We start from the raw sequence: 23,362 nt of genomic DNA, 5'->3' as shown, positions 1-23,362 counted from the left end.
TGATGTGGTGTACTCCTCAATGCCATCGGAAGAATCCCGGAATATATTCCAATCTGTGCTAGCATAACAGTCCTGTAGTTCAGCATCTGCTTCATCTGACAACTTTATAGGCCGAGTCACTGGTGCTTCCTGCTTTAATTTTCGCATGTAAGCAGGAATCAGGAGGATAGAATTAGGTCAAACGGATTTAAGTTTCCTTGCATTAAAGTCCCCGGCCACTAGGAGCACAGCCTCTGGATGAGTGTTTTCCTGTACTTTCGGTTACTAGTCCAACACTCTAACCACTTAGCTCCCCTGCCGACTTTAATGCGAGTGTAGCAAAATGCTTGTGCTTCTAGTTCCGACAATGCAGTAATACCCAACGAGTAATCTAACCTAGCGATTTCAAAACAACTATCTAAAGGGATGAAGAATATGTACATAAAAATATATGAATGAGTGATGGTACAGAAAGGCATAGGCAAGATGCAGTAGATGGTATCGAGTACAGTATATACATATAAGATGAGTAATGTAGGGTATGTAACATATAAAAGTGGCATTGTTTTAAAGTGGCTAGTGATACATTTTTACATACATTTTTACATTATTAAAGTGGCTGGAGTTGAGTCAGTATGTTGGCAGCAGCCACTCAATGTTAGTGGTGGCTGTTTAACAGTGTCACGCCCTGGCCATAGAGAGGCTTTTTATTCTCTATTTTGGTTAAGCCAGGGTGTGACTAGGGTGGGCATTCTATGTCCTTTTTTCTATGTTTTGTATTTCTATATCTTGGCCTGGTATGGTTCTCAATCAGGGACAGCTGTCTATCATTGTCTCTGATTGAGAACCATACTTAGGTACCTTTTTCCCCCACCTGTTTTGTGGGAAGTTAACTTTGTTCAGGGCACATAGCCCAAAGCTTCATGGTTTGGTTTTGTTCTTTGTTTTGTCGGTGTCATTTTTAATAAAGATAAAATGTACGCTTACCATGCTGCACCTTGGTCCAGTCCTTCAGCCAGCCGTGACAAATAGTCTGATGGCCTTGAGAAAGAAGCTGTTTTTCAGTCTCTCGGTCCCTGTTGTGATGCACCTGTACTGACCTCGCCTTCTGGATGATAGTGGGGTGAACAGGCAGTGGCTCGGGTGCTTGTTGTCCTTGATGATCTTTATGGCCTTCCTGTGACATCGGGTGGTGTAGGTGTCCTGGAAGGCAGGTAGTTTACCCTCGGTGATGCGTTGTGCAGACCTCATTACCCTCTGGAAAGCCTTGTGGGCAGAGCAGTTGCCGTACCAGGCGGTGATATAGCCCAACAGGATGCTCTCGATTGTGAACGTGTAAAAGTTTGTGAGTGCTTTTGGTGACAAGCCAAATTTCTTCAGCCTCTTGAGGTGCTGCTGCACCTTCTTCACCACGCTGTCTGTGTGGGTGGACCAATTCAGTTTGTCTGTTATGTGTACACCGCGGAACTTAAAACTACTACCCTCTCCACTACTGTCCCGTCGATGTGGATAGGGGGTGCTCCCTCTGCTGTTTCCTGAAGTCCACGATCATCTCCTTTGTTTTGTTGATGTTGAGTGTGAGGTTATTTTCCTGACACCACACTCCGAGGGCCCTCACCTCCTCCCTGTAGGCCGTCTCGTCGTTGTTGGTAATCAAGCCTACCACTGTGGTGTCGTCTGCAAACTTGATGATTAAGTTGGAGTCGTGCATGGCCACGCATCCGTGGGTGAACAGGGAGTACAGGAGAGGGCTCAGAACGCACACTGGGGCTCCAGTGATGAGGATCAGCGGGATGGAGATGTTGTTACCTACCCTCACCACCTGGGGGCTGCCTGTCAGGAAGTCCAGTACCCAGTTGCACAGGGCGGGGTCGAGACCCAGGGTGGTCCTTGACTAGTCTTTCAAAGAACTTCATGATGACAGAAGTGAGTGCTACGGGGCGGTAGTCGTTTAGTTCAGTTACCTTAGCTTTCTTGGGAACAGGAACAATGCTGGCCCTCTTGAAGCATGTGGGAACAGCAGACTGGGATAAGGATTGATTGAATATGTCTGTAAACACACCAGCCAGCTGGCCTACGCAAGCTCTGAGGACGCGGCTGGGGATGTCGTCTGGGCCTGCAGCCTTGCGAGGGTTAACACATTTAAATGTTTTATTCACGTCGGCTGCAGTGAAGGAGAGTCCACAGGTTTTGGTAGCGGGCCGTGTCAGTGGCACTGTATTGTCCTCAAAGCGAGCAAATAAAAGTTGTTTAGTCTGTCTGGGAGCAAGACATTCTGGTCAGATACTCTACTTCAGGCGAGCAAAACCTTGAGACTTCCTTAGATATCGTGCACCAGCTGTTGTTTACAAATATAGATAGGCCGCCGCCCCATGTCTTACCAGAGGCTGCTGTTCTATCCTGCCGATAGTGTATAACCTGCCACATGTATGCTATTAATGTCGTCATTTAGCCATAACTCTGTGAAACATAAGATATTACAGTTTTTAATGTCCGGTTGGAAGGATATACATGCTTTCAGTTTGTCCCATTTATTTTCCAGCGATTGAACGTTTGCTAACAATATGGATGGCAAAGGCAGATTAGCGACTCGTCGCCAGATCCTCACAAGGCACCCCGATCTCCTTCTGCTAAATTTCTGTTTCTTTCTCCAGCGAATGACAGGGATAAGGGCCTGTCGGGTGTTTGGAGTATATCCTTTGTGTCCGACTCATTAAAGAAAAATTATTTGTCCAAGTCGAGGTGAGTAATCACTGTTCTGATGTCCAGAAGCTCTTTTCGGTTACAAGAGACGGCAGCAGCAACATTATGTACAAAATAAGTTACAAACAATGCAACAAAAAAAGCACGGTTGGTTAAGAGCCAATAAGAGCAAATAAAATGGCAGCCATCCTCTCCGGCACCATCACGCTTTTCTTTTATGTCACTACCATCAGACTATCACTACCATCAACTGTTGAATACGTCATAATAAAAGTGTAATGCGATCACAGTCACACAATTCATGTGAAAATAGAGAACTAGTCTGTATACACGTTTAAATTATATTCACATAAGCTCTTTAAATCTCCCCCAGACACCAAGGGTCAAAGTAACGGGATTAGTATCTGTCCGCTACACCAGTTTCAAAACAAAAGGAGCCCCAATGTGTAACGTCTGCTTCGAACTCACACTCTCAAACACGTAGATCCCCTGAACACAGCTCACTCTCCAGATCCCAATCACCTGAATTCTGATCACCTGTTCACACACCTGTATGTCATTATCAGACACTATTTAGTTCAGTTCTTTGAATCCCATTATTGTGAGGTATTGTTTGTTTTGTGACACACTTCTAGTTGGAGTGCTGGGTTTCCCATTGTGTACATTACACAATGACTCTCTCTAGAGACATCTATCTCATTTCACACAGGCATTGAAGGAGACAAATAACCAGGATCTGGACACTATAATAATATTACGAAAGACTCCATCTATAGACAGCCCAGAGCCGAAGTCAGTCCACAACCTGGAGAACCCACAATAAATATCACATTAGCTGCTAGGAGACTTAATTACTACGAGAATACATGGCTCAATTGCTGTTTGTTTGGATGTATCTCAAATATTACCCTATTCCCTATACAGTGCACTACTTCTGACCAGAGCCATATGGGCCCAGGTCAAAAGTAGTGCACTACATAGGGAATAGGGTGCCATTTGGGACACACACTATTATCACATTTGGAAAAGACACTTAGCGAATTAGAGAGGATGATACAGACAACTCAAAGCAGTGTTGTCAGAGGAAAAAACACCATCGTGTTTGACATTGAAGTATGTGATATTATAAAAAATACTAACTGAAGCAACATTTCCATTCATGGAGGTCTGAAAAGGTTGCCTTTCATGTCTTCATTGATATTTGTTGCGACAGTCTTTTTTATGTTGAAAAGTCTTCTAATGAGGGAAGTTAACATGTTTAGCCTTTTGTGTAAAAAATATATTCCTTTGGGACATCCCTGGTTTAACATGTTGGGACTCAAGAGCTTAAAGACACTTATCCTACCTTTGCCCAGGCCAGGACTGACGGCTTGCATGCACCATCCCAAAATAATAATAACTTAATTAATTGTTAAAAAGAGAGGGAGTGATACAGATGACCCATTCTCCATTTTAGGCAACAGGCTTAAATAATCAAATCAAATCAAATTTTATTTGTCACATAGTTTGTGAGTGCTTTTGGTGACAAGCCAAATTTCTTCAGCCTCCTGAGGTTGAAGAGGCGCTGCTGCGCCTTCTTCACGATGCTGTCTGTGTGAGTGGACCAATTCAGTTTGTCTGTGATGTGTATGCCGAGGAACTTAAAACTTGCTACTCTCTCCACTACTGTTCCATCGATGTGGATAGGGGGGTGTTCCCTCTGCTGTTTCCTGAAGTCCACAATCATCTCCTTAGTTTTGTTGACGTTGAGTGTGAGGTTATTTTCCTGACACCACACTCCGAGGGCCCTCACCTCCTCCCTGTAGGCTGTCTCGTCGTTGTTGGTAATCAAGCCTACCACTGTTGTGTCGTCCGCAAACTTGATGATTGAGTTGGAGGCGTGCGTGGCCACGCAGTCGTGTTGGTGAACAGGGAGTCCACAGGAGAGGGGTCTCGAGAACGCACCCTTGTGGGGCCCCAGTGTTGAGGATCAGCGGGGAGGAGATGTTGTTACCTACCCTCACCACCTGGGGGTGGCCCGTCAGGAAGTCCAGTACCCAGTTGCACAGGGCGGGGTCGAGACCCAGGGTCTCGAGCTTGATGACGAGCTTGGAGAGTACTATGGTGTTGAATGCCGAGCTGTAGTCGATGAACAGCATTCTCACATAGGTATTCCTCTTGTCCAGATGGGTTAGGGCAGTGTGCAGTGTGGTTGAGATTGCATCGTCTGTGGACCTATTTGCCATCAATCCAAGGTGTCTGGTTAGGGAATGTTTTAATCGTTGCTATGGGAACGACATCTTCAACGCACGTTCTAATGAACTCGCACACCGAATCAGCGTATTCGTCAATGTTGTTATTTGACGTGATTGACTGTAATACGAAACATGTCCCAGTCCACGTGATGGAAGCAGTCTTGGAGTGTGGAGTCAGCTTGGTCGGACCAGCGTTGGACAGACCTCAGCGTGGGAGCTTCTTTTTTTAGCTTTTGTCTGTAGGAAGGTATCAGCAAAATGAAGTCGTGGTCAGCTTTTCCGAAAGGGGGGCGCGGCAGGGCCTTATATGCGTCGCGGAAGTTAGAGTAACAGTGATCCAAGGTTTTTCCGCCCCTGGTTGCGCAATCGATATGCTGATAAAATTTAGGGAGTCTTGTTTTCAGATTAGCCTTGTTAAAATCCCCAACAACGATGAATGCAGCCTCCGGATAAATGGTTTCCAGTTTGCAAAGAGTTAAATAAAGTTTGTTCAGAGCCATCGATGTGTCTGCTTGGGGGGATATATACGGCTGTGATTATAATCGAAGAGAATTCTCTTGGTAGATAATGCGGTCTACATTTGATTGTGAGGAATTCTAAATCAGGTGAACAGAAGGATTTGAGTTCCTGTATGTTTCTTTCATCGCACCATGCCTCGTTAGCCATAAGGCATACACCCCCACCCCTCTTCTTACCAGAAAGGTGTTTGTTTCTGTCGGCGCGATGCGTGGAGAAACCCGTTGGCTGCACCTCTTCGGATAGCGTCTCTCCAGTGAGCCATGTTTCCGTGAAGCACAGAATGTTACAGTCTCTGATGTCCCTCTGGAATGCTACCCTTGCTCGGATTTCATCAACCTTGTTGTCAAGAGACTGGACATTGGCAAGAAGAATGCTAGGAAGTGGGGCACGATGTGCCCGTCTCCGTAGTCTGACCAGAAAACCGCCACGTTTCCCTCTTTTTCGGAGTCTTTTTTTTGGGTCGCTGCATGCGATCCATTCCGTTGTCCTGTTTGTAAAGCAGAACACAGGATCCGCGTCGCGAAAAACATATTCTTGGTCGTACTGATGGTGAGTTGACGCTGATCTTATATACAGTAGTTCTTCTCGGCTGTATGTAATGAAACCTAAGATGACCTGGGGTACTAATGACCTGGGGTACTAATCTCTGTCGGCGCCGGAAGTAGGATGCTGTCACACGTAATGAAAATGTAAGTGTCTTTTAACTCAGTGTCTTCTGACTGCAGTACAGTTGATGAGACAAAGCAGGATATCTGAGTAGAGAGAAATCAGAGTAAATGTGTCAGACAACACACTTAACCGTAAACAACTAGGGTATAGCTGTTCAGCCTTAAAGGGATAATCCACTCCCAGAAATAAAAATCATAAATCTCCGGTCAATTTGGTGAAAGAACATGTTCCATCAGTGGGTAAAATAAAAAAAATCCCCATAATTGATCTTCTAATTGGTCCGTATGTGGAAATCAGATAATCGTGTAGGAACGCATCATAGTGACAATCCTCGTCACTGGAGATAGAGGATAACACACTGTCACGTTTCATAACGCTTTAAAAACAATGACCTCCATTCCAGATCACCAAATCAGCCAATAGATCGTATGGGCCTACTTGTGTAGAACACATCCATCCGTTTATATCCTCATGACAAAGTATATATTTCGCTTAGATGTGGGAAACAGAGATAATACAGAAAAGAGGAGATAGGAATCCCATTGGGCAATGAGTGGAGAAATGCCCCACCCAACTGGCTGTCGACTCATCGCATTCACGTTGTCATGCTGCATCACGCAGTTGCTAAGCTAATCGTCACGCAATCCCTTTTCAAATTCAGGGTATGAGTCCAGAAACTTGCCTATTTTCCTCGAAAGTATGTAATGTCATGACTCCAAAGCTATACGATATTACAGAGAACAAGTTAATTATCTCACATCTTGGAAAAGATTTGCAATGTTGTACTTCTTGTTCATGGAATGCATGCTAATGTTCGTTTTTTGAGCTAGTGCTCAATAGTTTCCCATTCACTCATTGAAAGAGAGCTCTCCTTGTCTCAGAATCTTCCAGAATGCACGGCGCGGTCCAATGACAACGCAAGGGCCACATACACAATGGGCATTAATACGATTCTAATGGAGTTTCCCATCTCCTCAAAGTATCTCTGTGGGAAAGAAACATACTCTGCCCTCACTCTGGGCAGAGACTAACTGCAAGCATTGTGGGATTTAACACTATTTCACACTTTTAATCAAAGGAATTAGTGGTTTGGGGTGGATTATCCCTTAAAGTGGTGTCAGTGTGGTTTAACAATATACCCTAGCCTAAAGACAATGAGATTCATTATTGTGCCTCTGTTTGTGTCTTTATCAACAGCAGTGAACTGAAAGAGTTAAATAAGGTATCTGTTAACATTGATCACCCCACTGCACTTAATGTGTGTGTGTGTGTGTGTGTGTGTATATTTATGTACAGTGCATTCAGAAAGTATTCAGACCCCGTGACTTATTCCACATTTTTCTACGTTACAGACGTATTCTAAAACAGATTAAATACAAATCCTAATCAATCTTCACACAATACCCCATAATGACAAAGTAAAAATAGGTTTTTAGAAATTTTGCAATTCAAAATAAAAAACAGAAATACCTTGTTTACATAAGTATTCAGACCCTTTGCATTGCTCATCCTTGAGATGTTTCTACAACTTGATTGGAGTCCACCTGTGGTAAATGCAATTATTTGGACATGATTTGGAAAGGCACACACCTGTCTATCTAAGGTCCCACAGTTGACAGTGCATGTCAGAGCAAAAACCAAGCCATGAGGTTGAAGGAAAGTGCCGAGACAGGAATGTATTGAGGCACAGATCTGGAGAAGGGTACCAAAAAATGTCTTCAGCATTGAAAGTCCCTAAAAAACAGTGGCCTCTATCATTCTTAAATGGAAGAAGTTTGGAACCACCAAGACCCTTCCTAGAGCTGGTCGCCCGGCCAAACTGAGCAATGGGGGAGAAGGGCCTTGGTCAGAGAAGGTGACCAAGAACTCAATGGTCACTCTGACAGAGCTCCAGAGTTCCTCTGTGGAGATGGGAGAACCTTCCAGAAGGACAACCCTCTCTGCAGCACTCCACCAATCAGGCCTTTATGGTAGAGTGGCCAGACGGAATCCACTCCTCAGTAAAAGGAACATGACACCCCGCTTGGAGTTTGCCAAAAGGCACCTAAAGATTCTTTGGTCTGATGAAACCAAGATTGAACTCTTTGGATTGAATGCCAAGCGTCACGTCTTGGGGAAACCTGGCACTATTCCTACGGTAAAGTATGGTGGTGGCAGCATCATGCTGTGGGGATGTTTTTCAGCGGCAGGGACTGGGAGACGGAGTAAAGTACAGAGAGATCCTTGATGAAAACCTTCTCCAGAGCGCTCAGGACCTCAGACTGGGGCGAAGGTTCACCTTCCTACAGGACAACGACCAGAAGCACACAGCCAAGAAAATGCAGGAGTGGTTTCCGGACAAGTCTCTGAATGTCCTTGAGTGGCCCAGCCAGGGACTTGAACCCGATTGAACATCTCTGGAGAGACCTGAAAATAGCTGTGAAGTGACACTCCCCATCAAACCTGACTGAGCTTGAATTGATCTGCAGAGAAGAATGGGAGAAACTCCCCAAATACAGGTGTGCCAAGCTTGTAGTGTCATACCCAAGAAGACGCGAGTTTTACATTTTTATAATTTTGTAAAAATGATGAGGTATTGTGTATAGATTGATGAGGAAAAAAATATATTTAATACATTTTATAATAAAGCTGTAACGTAACAAAAAGGGTCTGAATACTTCCTGAATGCAATGTGAGTCTGTGTGTGTGTCTGTTTGCGTGTGCGTGTGTGTGTGTGTGTTTGCGTGTGTGTGTGTGTTTTGCGTGTGTGTGTGTGTGTGTTTGTGTGTGTGTGTGCGTGTGTGTGTGTGTTTGCGTGTGTGTGTGTGTGTGTGTGCATGTGTTTGTGTGTGTGTCTGCAGCATGGCTGACGGGAGGAAATGCCAGTGACCAGCATAACTCAATAAGAGCAGAGCACTGGGCTGAGATGATGACAGTCATGAGATGGAGGACACAAGTGCCCACTGCTCCAAACAGATTCAATTAGGGCACTTTGTGCGGACGACCATCTCGGATGAATCCCTAATGACACCCTATTCCCTACATAGCGCACTACTTTTGACCAGAGCCCTATAAACCCCGTCAAAATTATTTTACTAAATAGGGAATAGGGTGCTATTTGGGACACCTTATCAATACAGATCAGATGATGTAACCCACATGCCAAGGGGTTCCCCACAGACCCTATTGACAGACAGATTCTATTAGATAATTTAAGCCTTTGTAAAGTTTTACCACAAAGAGAGTGAGGTTGTGAAAAGTTCTTTGAAGTACATTTTTGTTTGTCTCCTTGTCTTTGATCAAAGGGAATTCTTTCAGCTAATGTCATTCTAAGTACTTCCCTTGATATATAACAACATTGATGAGGGGAAACAACCCACTGGGTACAGACGTCAGTTGAACTTCTAGTTTTGATTTACATTTGGTTGAGTTGTCAATTAACGTGAAATCCACAGAAAATGTCACCATGTCATTGGATTTAGGTTCAAAGTTGGGTGAAAAAAGACGGAATTCCCTTACACGGATGACTTTTATTAATGAAACATTTGGAGTGCTGCGGCCGCCTACCTACCCAATTGTCTGTGGACATTTTCTATTTTCTCAGGACTATGAGCCCGCCACTAGTCCCATAACAGACTACCATGACATACTGTAGGTGGGTTAGTAATTGTAATAGTGTCTTTCTCACCAGCTGATGAGTCCAGCGGCAACGGCGGACCAGGTGACACAGCAGGAGTTGGGCCTCTTGCTCTCCTCATCCTCGTCTTTCCGACAGCAGCACAGACAGCTCAGGTAGATAGCCAGACAGAGCAGATTCAGGCCCAGGCCCGCAGCCGCCACACAGCCCAGGAAGATTAATGACTGTTGGGAGAGATGGAGGGAGAGAGAGCAAGAGAGACGGGGGTGATAGAGGATAGAGATAGAAAGAGAGAGACATATATATATATATATATATATATATATATATATATATATATATATATATATATATATATATATATATATATATATAGAGAGAGAAATAGAGGAGAGAGAGATAAATAGAGGAGAGAGAGAGGGGAGAGAGTGTTAAATAGAGGAGAGAGTGTTAAATAGAGGAGAGAGTGAGAAATAGAGGAGAGAGAGAGGGGAGAGAGTGTTAAATAACTGGATATCAATGTCAATGTCAAAAACAGAACACACAGTAGAAGGTATCCTCAACCTCGGGACTCACTCTGCATGGCAACTCATTCACTACAGCTATTTTAGATGTAATTTCTTTGAGCATTTGTTCAGTTTGCATACTGATGCATAGGTACACCAAACACACAGCATCAGCACTGACACTCATCACTCTCTGATCCTTTGAGGATCCAGATAAAGATTGAATGAAGCTTGAGTGATGACAGTCAGAGAACACAGATACACAAAGAATTTGAACAAACCCAATTTTGATAAACTCCCATATCTATTGGGTGAAATACCACAGTGTGCCATCACAGCAGCAAGATTTGTGAAGAGGGCAACCAGTTAAGAACAAACACCATTGTAAATATAACCCATATTTATGTTTATTTTTTTTCCTTTTGTACTTTAACTATTTGCACATAATATGACATCTGTAATGTCTTTATTCTTGTGGAACGTTTGTGAGTATAATATTTACTGTCCATTTGTATTGTTTATTTCCCTTTTCTTTATTATCTAGTTCACTTTCTCTGGCAATGTTAACATATGTTTTCCATGCCAATAAAGCCATTAAATTGGATTGAAATGTAATTGAATGAGGAGAGCAAAGTATTCTGCATAAATGGCACATCATTTGAATGTGTGTGGATAAGAGCCAAAGGAGGAGAAATGTAGTCATGAACCTGTGAGAGGAGATGAGAGGAGAAGAGAGGAGGGGAGAGGAGTGGGGAGAGGAAATGAGAAGAGATGAGAGGAGGGGAGAGGAGATGAAAGGAGGGGAGAGGAGAGGAGGGGAGAGGAGGGGAGGGGTGAGTAGAGAGGATAAGAGAGTAGGGGAGGGGAGAGGAGAGGAGGGGAGAGGAGAGGAGGGGAGAGGAGATGAGAGGAAGGGAGAGGAGATGAGAGGAGGGGAGAGGTGAGGTGGGGTTAGTAGGGAGGATAAGAGAGGGGGGATAGGAGATGAGAGGTGAGTAGAAAGGAGAAGATAGAAGGGGAGAGGAGGCGAGAGGTGAGTAGAGAGGAGAAGAGAAGAGGGGAGAGGAGGGGTGAGGAGATGAGATGAGAGGAGGAGGGGAGGAGATGAGAGGAGGGGGATGGGGGAGAGATGAGTGAGAGGGAGGAGAGGAGATGAGAAGGGGAAGATGAGTAGAGGGGAGAAGATGAGAGGAGGGAGGGGATGGAAGGGGAGAGGAGTGGAGAGAGGAGGGGAGAGGAGATGAGAGGAGGGGAGAGGTGAGTAGAGAGGAGAAGAGAGGAGGGAGAGGTGAGTAGAGGGAGAGAGAGGAGAGGAGGAGAGAGAGAGGGAAGGAGAGGAGAGGGAGTAGAGAGGAGAGATGAAGAGAAGAGGTGAGTAGAGGAGGGAGAGGGAGTAGAGAGGAGGAGAGAGGTGAGTAGAGGGAGAAGAGGTGAGTAGAGGAGGGGAGAGGAGATGAGGGAAGGAGCAGAGGGTGAGGTGAGAAGAGAGGAGAAGAGAGAAGGGGAGAGGAAGGGAGAGTAGAGAGGAAAAGAAAGGAGATGAGAGGGGAGAGGTGAGTAGAGAGGAGGATCCCTTCTTCCTTCAGTTTCATCTGGGGAGCAGGTGCTTTCTCATACCCCTCTCTTATTCCTTCCACATCCCTCCTCACTCCCTCACACCATCCCTCCCTCCTCCAGAGAGAGGTGAAGGGGATGGGACAAGAATAGCTACCCAGACAGCAACCCAAGACAGCAATAGTATTATTTGTTGTTCCATATTATTATGCCTCTTTCTCTGTCTCACCCTCTTTGTCAATCTTACGTTTGTCTATCTGTCTGTCCGTATGGCTGTATGTCTGCCAGCCTGCCTGCCTGTATGTCTGTTTGCCTTTCTGCCGGTTTGCCTTTCTGCTTGTCTGCCTGTCTGTCCATAGCCATCTGTCTGTTTACGTGCTGTGATGATGTCACCTGTTCTGTAATACTATTGAGGGCATTATAGTTAGAGCTGTTCTGAATGTAAGCCCATAACCATAATACCTCAATGCGTACAGTATGCATACATACCAGGCTAGTTATCTTAATTCCTCACGCCTCTTTGCATCCTGATTAATCGCCATTATGCCCCGTCTTCCTAATCCTCCAACCTCACCTCCATCTGTTGAGGAGTGAGGGAGGGATGCCTGATGCCTCATGTCCCATTTTCATGGCTACATGCCTCTCCTGCAGAGAGGGGGAGGTAAGGGGAGAAAGGGCTCATCTGGTGAAATCAATACCCAGCTATAAAACATAGGCTGTATTCCAAATGGCACCCCATTCTGCATGTAGTCCACTATTTTTGATCAGAGCCCTGTAGTCCACTATATAGGGGTACCATTAGGAATGCTACCATAGAGGAAGTGTCCAGAGGGGGCCAGTTCAATCAAAAGACCATAGGACCCTCATCCCCATCCCCCCTTTTCTTACCCTTCTGTCATACTGCCCACCCATCCCCTGTAGAACAGGGATGGGCAACTTTGATGGGGGTGGGGACCACAAAATCTGAACTCTTCATGAGGGGCTGCAGATGCCCATCCCTACCGTAGAACATGTTTGATGATAGAGGTGTGAGCATGTGTGTAGAGAGAAACAGTCTGTTCGCTGTAGCACAGATGTTTATTGGTGTCTCTGTGTGTGTGTGGTCAAAAAAAGGCACCCACTTAGCTTAAATGGGTTAAAAGGTGCTCTTGGTAAAACAAATCAAATCGGACCCTGGTTAGGTTAAGGGGTGGGGGTTGGATGGGGGTGATGACCCTGAGTGCGGGAGTGACTTGGAGGTGGAGGGTTAACAACCCTGGAGTGAGAAGTACTCAAAAGGGGATGAGAGAAGATGGAGGGGGTCCTGCAGTGCATTTTAGGTGAGGATATTAGATGAGATGGGGGCTACAGGGGGGCTGTTGGGGTGAGATTATGGGGGAGGGGTCGGAATGAAACCACTTGGCTAGGAGATGGGAGTTGGGAAGGGGCAAATGAGCTCCACTAACCTTCCCCCCGCCCCCCTTCGCATCGCCATGGCAACGGCCAGGTTTGGTGGTTGCCCTTGGTCTCTGTCGAGGGAGCACTGAGGATGAGTGAAAAGGGGAATTATCACTCCCAGCCTATTTGAATTAAGCAGCATGTGACAGGCAGCCCTGCTGAAGCCACACACACTGCATCTTGTGATTCCTCTTGAGCAAACAGGGAGGTACGGAGGTAAGGAATGAATAGGCCTATGTGGTGGATGACAGAAAAGAAAAATGGAGAGAGAGAGAATATGGAACATGGTGAGGATAGGGCTAAGAGCTATAAGGCATTCAATTAATAAACTAGGATATTATGAAGAGTTGGAGAGTTGATTCAGTGTCTGCACTCACGGTTTTAACAAAATCACTCCCCACTCTCTCTGTCTCCCTGTCTCCTGTCATTTCTCTCATGTAAAAGAGTGGGGGTGGAAAAATACATACTTTTTAAAAAATTATAATGGGATCAACTGTATTCTGCACTGAGCTGGGAAATACACACACACACACACACACTGCATATGTTGTACTATCCTTGTAGGAACCTAAATTCAAAATCCTATTTTCCCTAACCCCTAACCCTAAACCTCACACTAAACCTAACGCCTATCTTTGTGGAAAATTTTGGGGATTATTGGTAACCCCCCCCCCACACACACACACACTGAGAGAAGAGACCATCACTAGGCATCAGAGTAAAATGTAATTTTATAGTAAATAGCTTGATCATTCTCCCTGAAGACACAATTTATCACTCTCAGGCCAGAAACACACACCATTATTCATACAAAGTATTTTAGACTGATTTTAGACTGATTTTACTCCAATGTGCTACATTTCATCCATCATTTGTAACTTGTTTTACTACAGAAATAAACGCAGAGGTGAGAATCGATGGGTTTGCTTTGCAGAGCTCAGAGCTGCCCCAGTTTCTACTGGGCTTGGACTAAGCAGGCAACACCCTCCTTCCTCCACTCACCCACCACCACCACATCCCCACTTTTTGTTTCTACCTCATCCCTTGATGGGGGGAGGGGGGGACTTGGAGGCAGTGATGGAGGAGAGGAAGATAGGAAGATGTAGCTCAGCAGAAATGAATTCCCAGGGAGAGAGGGAAGGAAGGGATGAGAGGGGGTGGAGGAGGGAGTAAAACATAATATTGGATGATGAGTATAGAAAAACAACATGGTGTGTGGAGAGATGAGAAAGAGAGAGAATGGGGTAGAGGAGAAGGATAGCGGAAGAGAGAGGGGGGCGGGAGGGGGGCAGGAGTCGGCCATGATAAGGACATGGGAGAACAAAAGAGGTGCTTCAGCCACAGCAACGACTAGCCTAACTAACTAATAGCCGATTGCAGTTTCTCAGCATCGTGACCGACAATTTGGATAATGCAGTCTGGTTTCGTCCTTTCATTCCTGTCAGGTTAACTGACTTGACGTCGAGAGCAGTCTTGCTATAAGTATCACTCCCAGTCCCAGCTGAGACAGACAGACAGCCTTTTCAGCCGTCCATCACACACCTTCTTGAATAGCCTCAACCATTTACAGGCTGAGGCTGGACGGGAACAGTTTGTAGCTTACAAGCACTGGTTCTCACACTGCTGCACCAAGGGAGCATGGGACTGTTGGGACAAAAGAGGCAGCATCATGTGCTGCCAAAAGGCAGGGAAAATAAATCTCCAAGGAGGCAACGAGGGAGTGGTTTACATTACAACCACAGAGTTTTTAAACCCAGATGTGCAAAATCGCGAGACTTCCGGGAACAGACCAAGTAGACCAGCCCAGGGTTTGGGGTTTGAGAAGTCAAATCAAATCAAACTTTGTCACATGCGCCGAATACAACAAGAGACTTTACCGTGAAATGCTTACTTACAAGCCCTTAACCAACAGTGCAGTTCAAAAAGAAGAAAATATTTACCAAGTAGACTAAAATAAAAAGTAATAATAAAAAGTAACACAATAAGAATAATGAGGCTATATACAAGGGACACCGGTACCGAGTCCTCTGAAGAGGAGGTGTAGCAAGGATTGGACCAATATGCAGCGTGGTAAGTGTCCATGGTATTTAATAAGAAAACTCAACATGAACATGAACACAAATACAAAATAACAAAGTGAACTGGCAACGAAAAAGTCCCGTGTGGCACAAACACTGACACAGGAAACAACCACCCACAAAATACCCAAAGAACATGGCGGCCTAAATATGGTTCCCAATCAGAGACAATGATAAACACCTGCCTCTAATTGAGAACCAACCTAGGCAACCATAGACTTACATAAACACAGAGACCAGAAAACACCCCATAAACATACAAAACCCCTAGACCAGACAAAACACATAAATCCCCCATGTCACACCCTGACCTAACCAAAATAATAAAGAAAACTAAGATAACTAAGGCCAGGGCGTGACAGGTGGCAATTTTATGAATTGTTCAGCAGTCTTATGGCTTGGGGGTAGAAGCTGTTTTGGTCCTAGACTTGGCGCTCCGGTACTGCTTGCCGTGCGGTAGCAGAGAAAACAGTCCATAACTTGGGTGACTGGAGTCTCTGACAATTTTATGGACTTTCCTATTATATTATATAGGTCCTGGATGGCAGGAAGCCTGGCCCCAGCGATGTACCGGGCTGCTCGCACTACCCTCCGCAGCGCCCCACGGTCAGATGCCAAGCAGTTGCCACACCAGGCGGCGATGCAACCGGTCAGGAGGCTCTCGTTGGTGCAGCCGCAGTTCCTCTTGAGGATCTGGGGAGCCATGCCAAATCCCTTCAGTCTCCTGAGGGGGAAAAGGTTTTGCCGTGCTCTCTTCACGGCTGCCTTGGTATATTTGGACAATGATATTTTGTTGGTGATGTGGACACCTAGGAACTTAAAACTCTCGACTCGCTCCACTACAACCCCGTCGATGTTAATGGGGGACTGTTGGGCCCGCCTTTTCCTGTAGTCCACGATCAACTCCTTAGTCTTGCTCACATTGAGGGAGATGTTGTTGTCCTGGCACCACACTGCCAGGTCTCTGACCTCCTCCCTATAGGCTGTCTCATCGTTGTCGGTGATCAGGCCTACCACTGTTGTATTGTCAGCAAACTTAATGATGGTGTTGGAGTTGTGTTTGGCCACGCAGTCGTGGGTGAACAGGGAATACAGGAGGGGACTAAGTACACACCCCTGAGGGGCCCCAGTGTTAAGGATCAGTGTGGCGTACGTGTTGTTGCCTACTCTTACCACCTGAGGGCAGTCTGTCAGGAAGCCCAGGATCCAGTTGCAGTGGGAGGTATTTATTCCCATAGTTCTTAGCTTAGTGATGAGCTTCGTGGACACTATGGTGTTGAACGCTGAGCTGTAGTCAATGAACAGAATTCCCACATAGGTGTTCCTTTTGTCCAGGTGAGAAACGGCAGTGTGGAGTGCGATTGAGATTGCGTCATCTGTGGATTTGTTGGGGCTGTATGCGAATTGGAGTGAGTCTCGGGTGTCTGGGAGGATGCCGTTGATGTAAGCCATGAGCACTTCATGGCTACTGACGTGAGTGCCACGAGGCGGCAATCATCTTGGCAAGTTACCCTCGCCTCCCTGGGCACAGGGACCATGGCGGTCCGCCTGAAACACGTAGGCACTTCAGACTCTGACACTGAAAATGTCAGTGAAGACACCCGACAGCCGGTCCGCGCATGCTCCAAACGAGGCGGCAATCATCTTGGCAAGTTACCCTCGCCTCCCTGGGCACAGGGACCATGGCGGTCCGCCTGAAACACGTAGGCACTTCAGACTCTGACACTGAAAATGTCAGTGAAGACACCCGACAGCCGGTCCGCGCATGCTCCGAGCACACGTCCCGGCAATCTGTCCGCCCAGCTGCTCTGTGAGGGCCGACCTGCTCAAAGGCCTTGTCCACATCGGCCACCAAGAGTGGCATCACACAGTCATCCAGAACAGCTGGCACTCCCGTGCATGCCCCAGTGCCGCCCGCCTCGAAGCGAGCACAGAAGGCATCGAGCTCGTAGAATAACAGTGAAGACATCAAAACTACGAAATAACACATGTGGAATCATGTAGTAACCAAAAAACAAATCAAAATACATTTTAGATTCTTCAAAGTTGCCACCCTTAGCCTTGATGACAGCTTTGAACACACTAGTGACATATACTGATGAGGACAGGGGATGAACGAGTCACGTCAGTGATTTAAAGAAGATACAAGCAAGCTTATAAGCTTATGTGCTCCTGTGCTCTGACAGTGGAGAGTACACTTTTACAAAGACAACATACATACATACATACATACATACATGCATACATACATACATACATACATACATACATACATACATACATACATACAGTTACATACATACAGTTCGGGCAAGTGAAGACCTACACTAGTGGTGCGCTGGTCAGCTGTTTGTTCATCTGCAACCGCCCAACTATATGTGATAAAGTGAACATTTCTGACATTTTGGTCGGCTATTTGTTTGTCAACTTGTCTATAATTAGATACATATAGCTAGCTTCTCTTTTTTTTCTTCTCTTCAATCTAATTGACATCGGTGAAGTTCTCTCTCTCAGCTTTCGCTGAGCAAAGACATTTAGGGACTGGGGAGAAAATACAATAAAGCAAAATAAAGGGGGCAAGATTTTCTGGGCAAAACGTCCAAATTACATTAGTTTGACCAGTCATACGGAAAAAAAGAATGCTGTGAAAATGACCCAACGTGTTTTAGATAAGATTTCAGTTTGGCTTCGATACATATTTTATGTGGTTGAAATATTATCAGCTTTTATGATGCAGACAGGACCTCTACAGATGGTATCTAACTGAGCATTGTATTCTCTCAAGATGCATAAATAAATATATCATATTTCTCCACTCCTGTTTCCAAGTCCAAATTTTGCCTACATTTGGTGTATAATTTTAATGCAATAAATGCTTAATTCTGCAGGAGTTATTATTAAGGCTATAGTTCTATTCGCACGGGACGAGTATTACAAGAGAACGGTTATCTATTTATTACCCCAGAATGTCCGTTACTCCAGAGGCGCAATCTTTTTTGATGATGCTTTTGGCGATGTTCAATTCATTTGCACAAAACGTATAAACAAAAGCATTCACTGTGAAAGCTGATACATGTAGGCCCTTCATCTATAGGCTATGGGCAGCACTTCATTAAATTTATCAAATAAAAAAGTTATTGTTTTCTTGCTCAAACCGCGAGCAACACCTGTGAGAGGTCTTTGGAGTTTGCCAAAAAACTGTAGGCTATTCTGGTTAGTCAATGTCAAGATTTCAGTTTCCATTTAACCCATCTAAACAGTAGGCTACAGTTCCCTTGAGATGCCATAGGCCTATTTGAAGTCCGGTCTTGTGACTGTAAAATATGTATAGAGCCTCACAATCTTTTACTACCTCACCAAATCTTTTTCAATCAGTACTTTCTGGCCCTCCTCTCTCTCTCTTTATTTTCAACTCTCTTTTCACAGCTTTTGTCTTACTGAATTAACTTCAACAATGTCCTTTTTAACTCTGTAGATTGACGTTAACTTTTTCTGGCCATTGGCTGTGTGGGCTGTTTGGCGCACGTTCAGTTAAACCCTAAAGTTTAGGCTTAAAATAGCTTAAAATAATAAAAGAAAAACCTCAATGTAGCCTATATAAATGTAACAATAATTATACATTTATGGAATTTTTAAGGTATTGTTTCTCTTTATTCAACCACCCTTCAGCACATAATATTTAATGACCTTGAAACTAGAGGTCGACAGATTATGATTTTTCAACGCTGATACCGATTATTGGAGGACCAAAAAAAAGCTGATACCGATTTATTTGTAATTATGACAATTACAACAATACTGAATGAACACTTTTATTTTACCTTAATATAATACATCAATAAAATCAATTTAGCCTCAAATAAATAATGAAACATGTTCAATTTGGTGGTTCCTTTTTACATGAGTCCTCAATATTCCCAGGTAAGAAGTTTTAGGTTGTAGTTATTATAGGAATAATAGGACTATTTTTCTCTATTATACCATTTGTATTTCATATACCTTTGACTATTGGATGTTCTTATAGGCCCTTTAGTATTGCCAGTGTAACAGTATAGCTTCCATCACTCTCCTCGCCCCTACCTGGGCTCGAACCAGGAACACATCGACAACAGAGACCCTCGAAGCATCGTTACCCATCGCTCCACAAAAGCCGCGGCCCTTGCAGAGCAGGGCGAACAACTGCTCCAAGTCTCAGAGCGAGTGACGTCACCGATTGAAATGCTATTAGCGCGCACCTAGCTAACTAGCTAGCCATTTCACATCGGTTACACCTGCCTAATCTCGGGAGTTGATAGGCTTGAAGTCATAAACAGCTCAATGCTTGAAGCACAATGAAGAGTGCTGTTTGAATGAATGCTTACGAGCCTGCTGCCTCCTACCATTGCTTAGTCAGACTGCTCTATCAAATATCAAATTATAGACTTAATTATAACATAATAACACACAGAAATAACAGCCTTTGGTCATTGATATGGTCGAATCCGGAAACGATAATTTTGAAAACAAAACGTTTATTCTTTGAGTGAAATACGGAACTGTTCCGTATTTTATCTAATGGGTGGCATCCCTAAATCTATATATTGCTGTTACATTGTACAACCTTCAATGTTATGTCATAATTATGTACAATTCTGGCAAATTAATTACGGTCTTTGTTAGGAATAAATGGACTTCACACAGTTCACACTTCACACAGTTCACAACGAGCCAGGCAAACTGCTGCATATACCCTGACTGCTTGCAAGGAACGCAAGAGAAGTGACACAATTTCCCTAATTATAAGAAATTCATGTTAGCAGGCAATATTAACTAAATATGCAGGTTTAAATATATATACTTGTGTACTGATTTTAAAGAAAGGCATTGATGTTTATGGTTAGGTTTGGTGCAACGCCAGTACTAAATAGTCACCTGTTTGGCGAAGTAGGCTGTGATTCGTTGAGAAATTAACAGGCACCGCATCGATTATATGCAATGCAGGACACGATAGATAAACTAGTAATATCATCAACCATGTGTAGTGAACTAGTGATTATGTTAAGATTGATTGTTTTTTATAAGATACATTTAATGCTAGCTAGCAACTTACCTTGGCTTCTTGCTACCCTCGAGCAACAGGTAGTCAGCCTGCCATGCAGGCTGCTCGTGGAGTGCAATGTAAGGCAGGTGGTTAGAGCATTGGACTAGTAACCGGAAGGTTGCAAAAACGAATCCCCGAGTTGACAAGGTAAAAATCTGTCATTCTGCCCCTGAACAGGGCAGTTAACCCACTGTTCCTAGGCCGTCATTGAAAATAAGAATGTGTTCTTAACTGACTTGCTTAGTTAAATAAAGGTGTAAAAAATAATTGGCCAAATCGGTGGCCAAAAATACAGATTTCCGATTGTTATGAAAACTTGAAATCGGCCCTTCCGGTTAATCGGTTGACCTTTCCTTGAAACCGTCTACCCCGCATCACTAACCTACACACACTGCCTTGAGAACTTGCTCTGGGAGTTTGGATACAGTTAAGGCAGTAAAGACGGAATAATTACAAGGCAGGTGAGAGGCAACACTCTCTAAATGCCAATGAAGCAGTCTGCCCCAGTGTCTTCCTTAATTCTCCCAGTCTCTGACTGTTCTACTCTGACACGTGGAGGGTGTTTCCAGAAGAGTGCACTCAGCTGGGCCTGCCTATCAGGGCTCTACAGTGCGACCATTTTAGGGGGAAGGGGAAAGAGGGATACGTTGTCAGTTGTACAACTGAATACCTTCAACTGAAATGTGTCTTCTGCATTTAACCCAGCCCTTCTGAATCTGAGAGGTGCGGGGGGCTGACATAATCAATATGCAAGTCTTCAGCACCCAGGGAACAGTGGGTTAACTCCCTTGATCAGGCACAGAATGACAGATTTTTACTTTGTCAGCTCAGGGATTTGATCCAGCAACCTTTCGGTTACTGGCCCAACGGTCTAACGGTCTAACCACTAGGCTACCTGCCGCGCAGAAAAATAAGGAGTCTAAGGATTTATTACCTCAAATATTTTTAATTGTGCTCCTAAATTTGTTTGTGTGCGCCTACTTTGTTCAATTTAGGCGGAGATGTGGATAGAGCCCTGCCCATGTACAGCTAGGACACCATAAAGTCCCTGCAGAGCAGAGCAGAGGACAGGGAGAGGAGGGCAGGGAAGAGGAAAGCTAGAGAAGTAGAAAGCGGAGGAGTCATGGGTTATGGATGAGACGGGAAGAGGGGGATGGGGAAGTTCTTCTGTCTCCTCCTCTACAATTCTGCATCACTACTACAACCCAATGCTAAAGGTCTCAGAGAATCTGTCATGCTGGCCTGCACTGTGTTATTCAACACAGGCCATCTCTGGGGGTAAACGAGGTGGTGTGTGAGGGTGTGTGTGTGTCTGTGGTTGTGTGGGCGCATCCGCACACCGTGTGTGAGGAGAATAACTTCAGTATTGTCACCAACCTTAGGCAACCCACTGGGTACAGATGTCAATTCAACGTCTATTCCATTTCATTAAAATTATGTGGAAACAACATGGATTCAACCAATGTGGGCCCAGTGGGTATATTCTTAGTTAGTAAAGCAAGAGTTAATTTGACCATCCCAGCAGAGTCAGGTAGGTATCTCCACCAGGGCAACATTTAAGGAGGAAACTAACAAGACCGATCGTCAGTCTGCCGTTCATTCGCTTGGTGTCGGAGTGGTGTGTTATTATAGGGACCACCCGGCGTTGGCGACAGCCTCTTACATTTTCTTACGTTTCTACACGTAGAATCAGTTTGCAATTACGGTCGAGACTCTATTCAGACGTGCTAAGTACTCTCGCCCGGCAGACTCTCAACAATCCTAGCGATCTGTTCATGCCTTTATGCTGTGTACAATCAAGGTTGGAGTATTTACCCATTCCCTTAACCCTCCTCCCAGACCCTGAACCCCAACCCTCACCCCAGGGGCCTTGGAGAGGTCAGTGTGTGATACTCCTACCACACAACAAAGAGAAGACCCATCCCCCATCCATCGCAGACCCCCACACAGCCACCCCTGTCCAACCCGGTTACTATAGCAGGCATCCACTATGTTCTGCTGGAGGGAATTTCACTTGCCTGCTGCATGAATCCACTTGTCCTGTCGTCCTAGCTCACAAAACATTGGTGGAGCCGTGCTTGGCAAACAAACACTCTCTCACACACACCTTATAAAGCCTGGCCTTGATAACAAAAGAACAACCGTGTTTGTGCTTTGTTATAAAATGCATAGACTGTAAGAAAATGAGAAATACCAATACACACAAGGGAGTCTGTAAAAGGATCCCATTGCTGGTCGCATTCACTTTGCTTTGGTCAAAGGCCTGTTTATGGACATTAGACAAGAATAAACCTTGATGCCTACATTACATAATACAGTATAGTGACTTGTCTTGTAAGATCAGTACCAGGGGTGGACAGAAGGACAGACAGCCCATGTGAACACAACAACAGTACATTTGCAGTCCCAGCTCCATAGATGGCAATAAGGAGCGATGCTAATCAACAGAACCCTATCTGGATGGAGACAGATTGAGGTTAATGACCTTCTGCTGGGCTAGAGGGGGCCTGCTTGCCTGTGGCACTGTTTGTGTGTGTGTGTGTGTGTGTGTGTGTGTGTGTGTGTGTGTGTGTGTGTGTGTGTGTGTGTGTGTGTGTGTGTGTGTGTGTGTGTGTGTGTGTGTGTGTGTGTGTGTGTGTGTGACCACCGCTCACAACGGATTACGTATGAGGCATAGGATGAGGATGACTACATGGAATAGACATCTCAAATAGTCAACACAGGAGCTAAGTAGTCTAAAGTGAATCACTGTGAGCTATGACAATTAGGGTACACACTGCTGTTTGGGGGAGAGACAGGGGGGAGAGAGAGTAAAGGAGGGAAATGGGGGAGGAGATGAGGAGAGGAGGGAGAGAACAAGAGAGAGAGAGAGAGAGAGAAAGAAAGAGAGAGAGAGAGAGAGAGAGAGAGAGATGAGGAGAGAAAACGAGACAGCAAATCTGCAAAGCCATAAGCCGTGTGAAAAGATCGATATGCTTGCGGACAAA

The 23,362-nt window shown here is 44.9% G+C and overlaps 1 protein-coding gene across 2 annotated transcripts in view; it reads right to left on the bottom strand.

The window, feature by feature from the left end:
• Positions 1 to 23,362, bottom strand: part of LOC135523607 (protein tweety homolog 2-like) — a 113,181-nt gene that overhangs the window by 72,146 nt on the left and 17,673 nt on the right. For both annotated transcript variants that reach the window (XM_064950388.1, XM_064950389.1), the window contains exon 2: positions 9,772 to 9,944. In XM_064950388.1, the coding sequence (XP_064806460.1) occupies positions 9,772 to 9,944 (173 nt within the window). The remainder of the gene's footprint in view (positions 1 to 9,771; positions 9,945 to 23,362) is intronic.

Source organism: Oncorhynchus masou, chromosome 31, assembly GCF_036934945.1.
Source record: "Oncorhynchus masou masou isolate Uvic2021 chromosome 31, UVic_Omas_1.1, whole genome shotgun sequence".
In the NCBI taxonomy this organism is placed as follows: Eukaryota; Metazoa; Chordata; class Actinopteri; order Salmoniformes; family Salmonidae; genus Oncorhynchus; species Oncorhynchus masou.
Note: the sequence above shows the minus strand (reverse complement) of the source record. Positions and strands in the feature narration are given on the sequence as shown.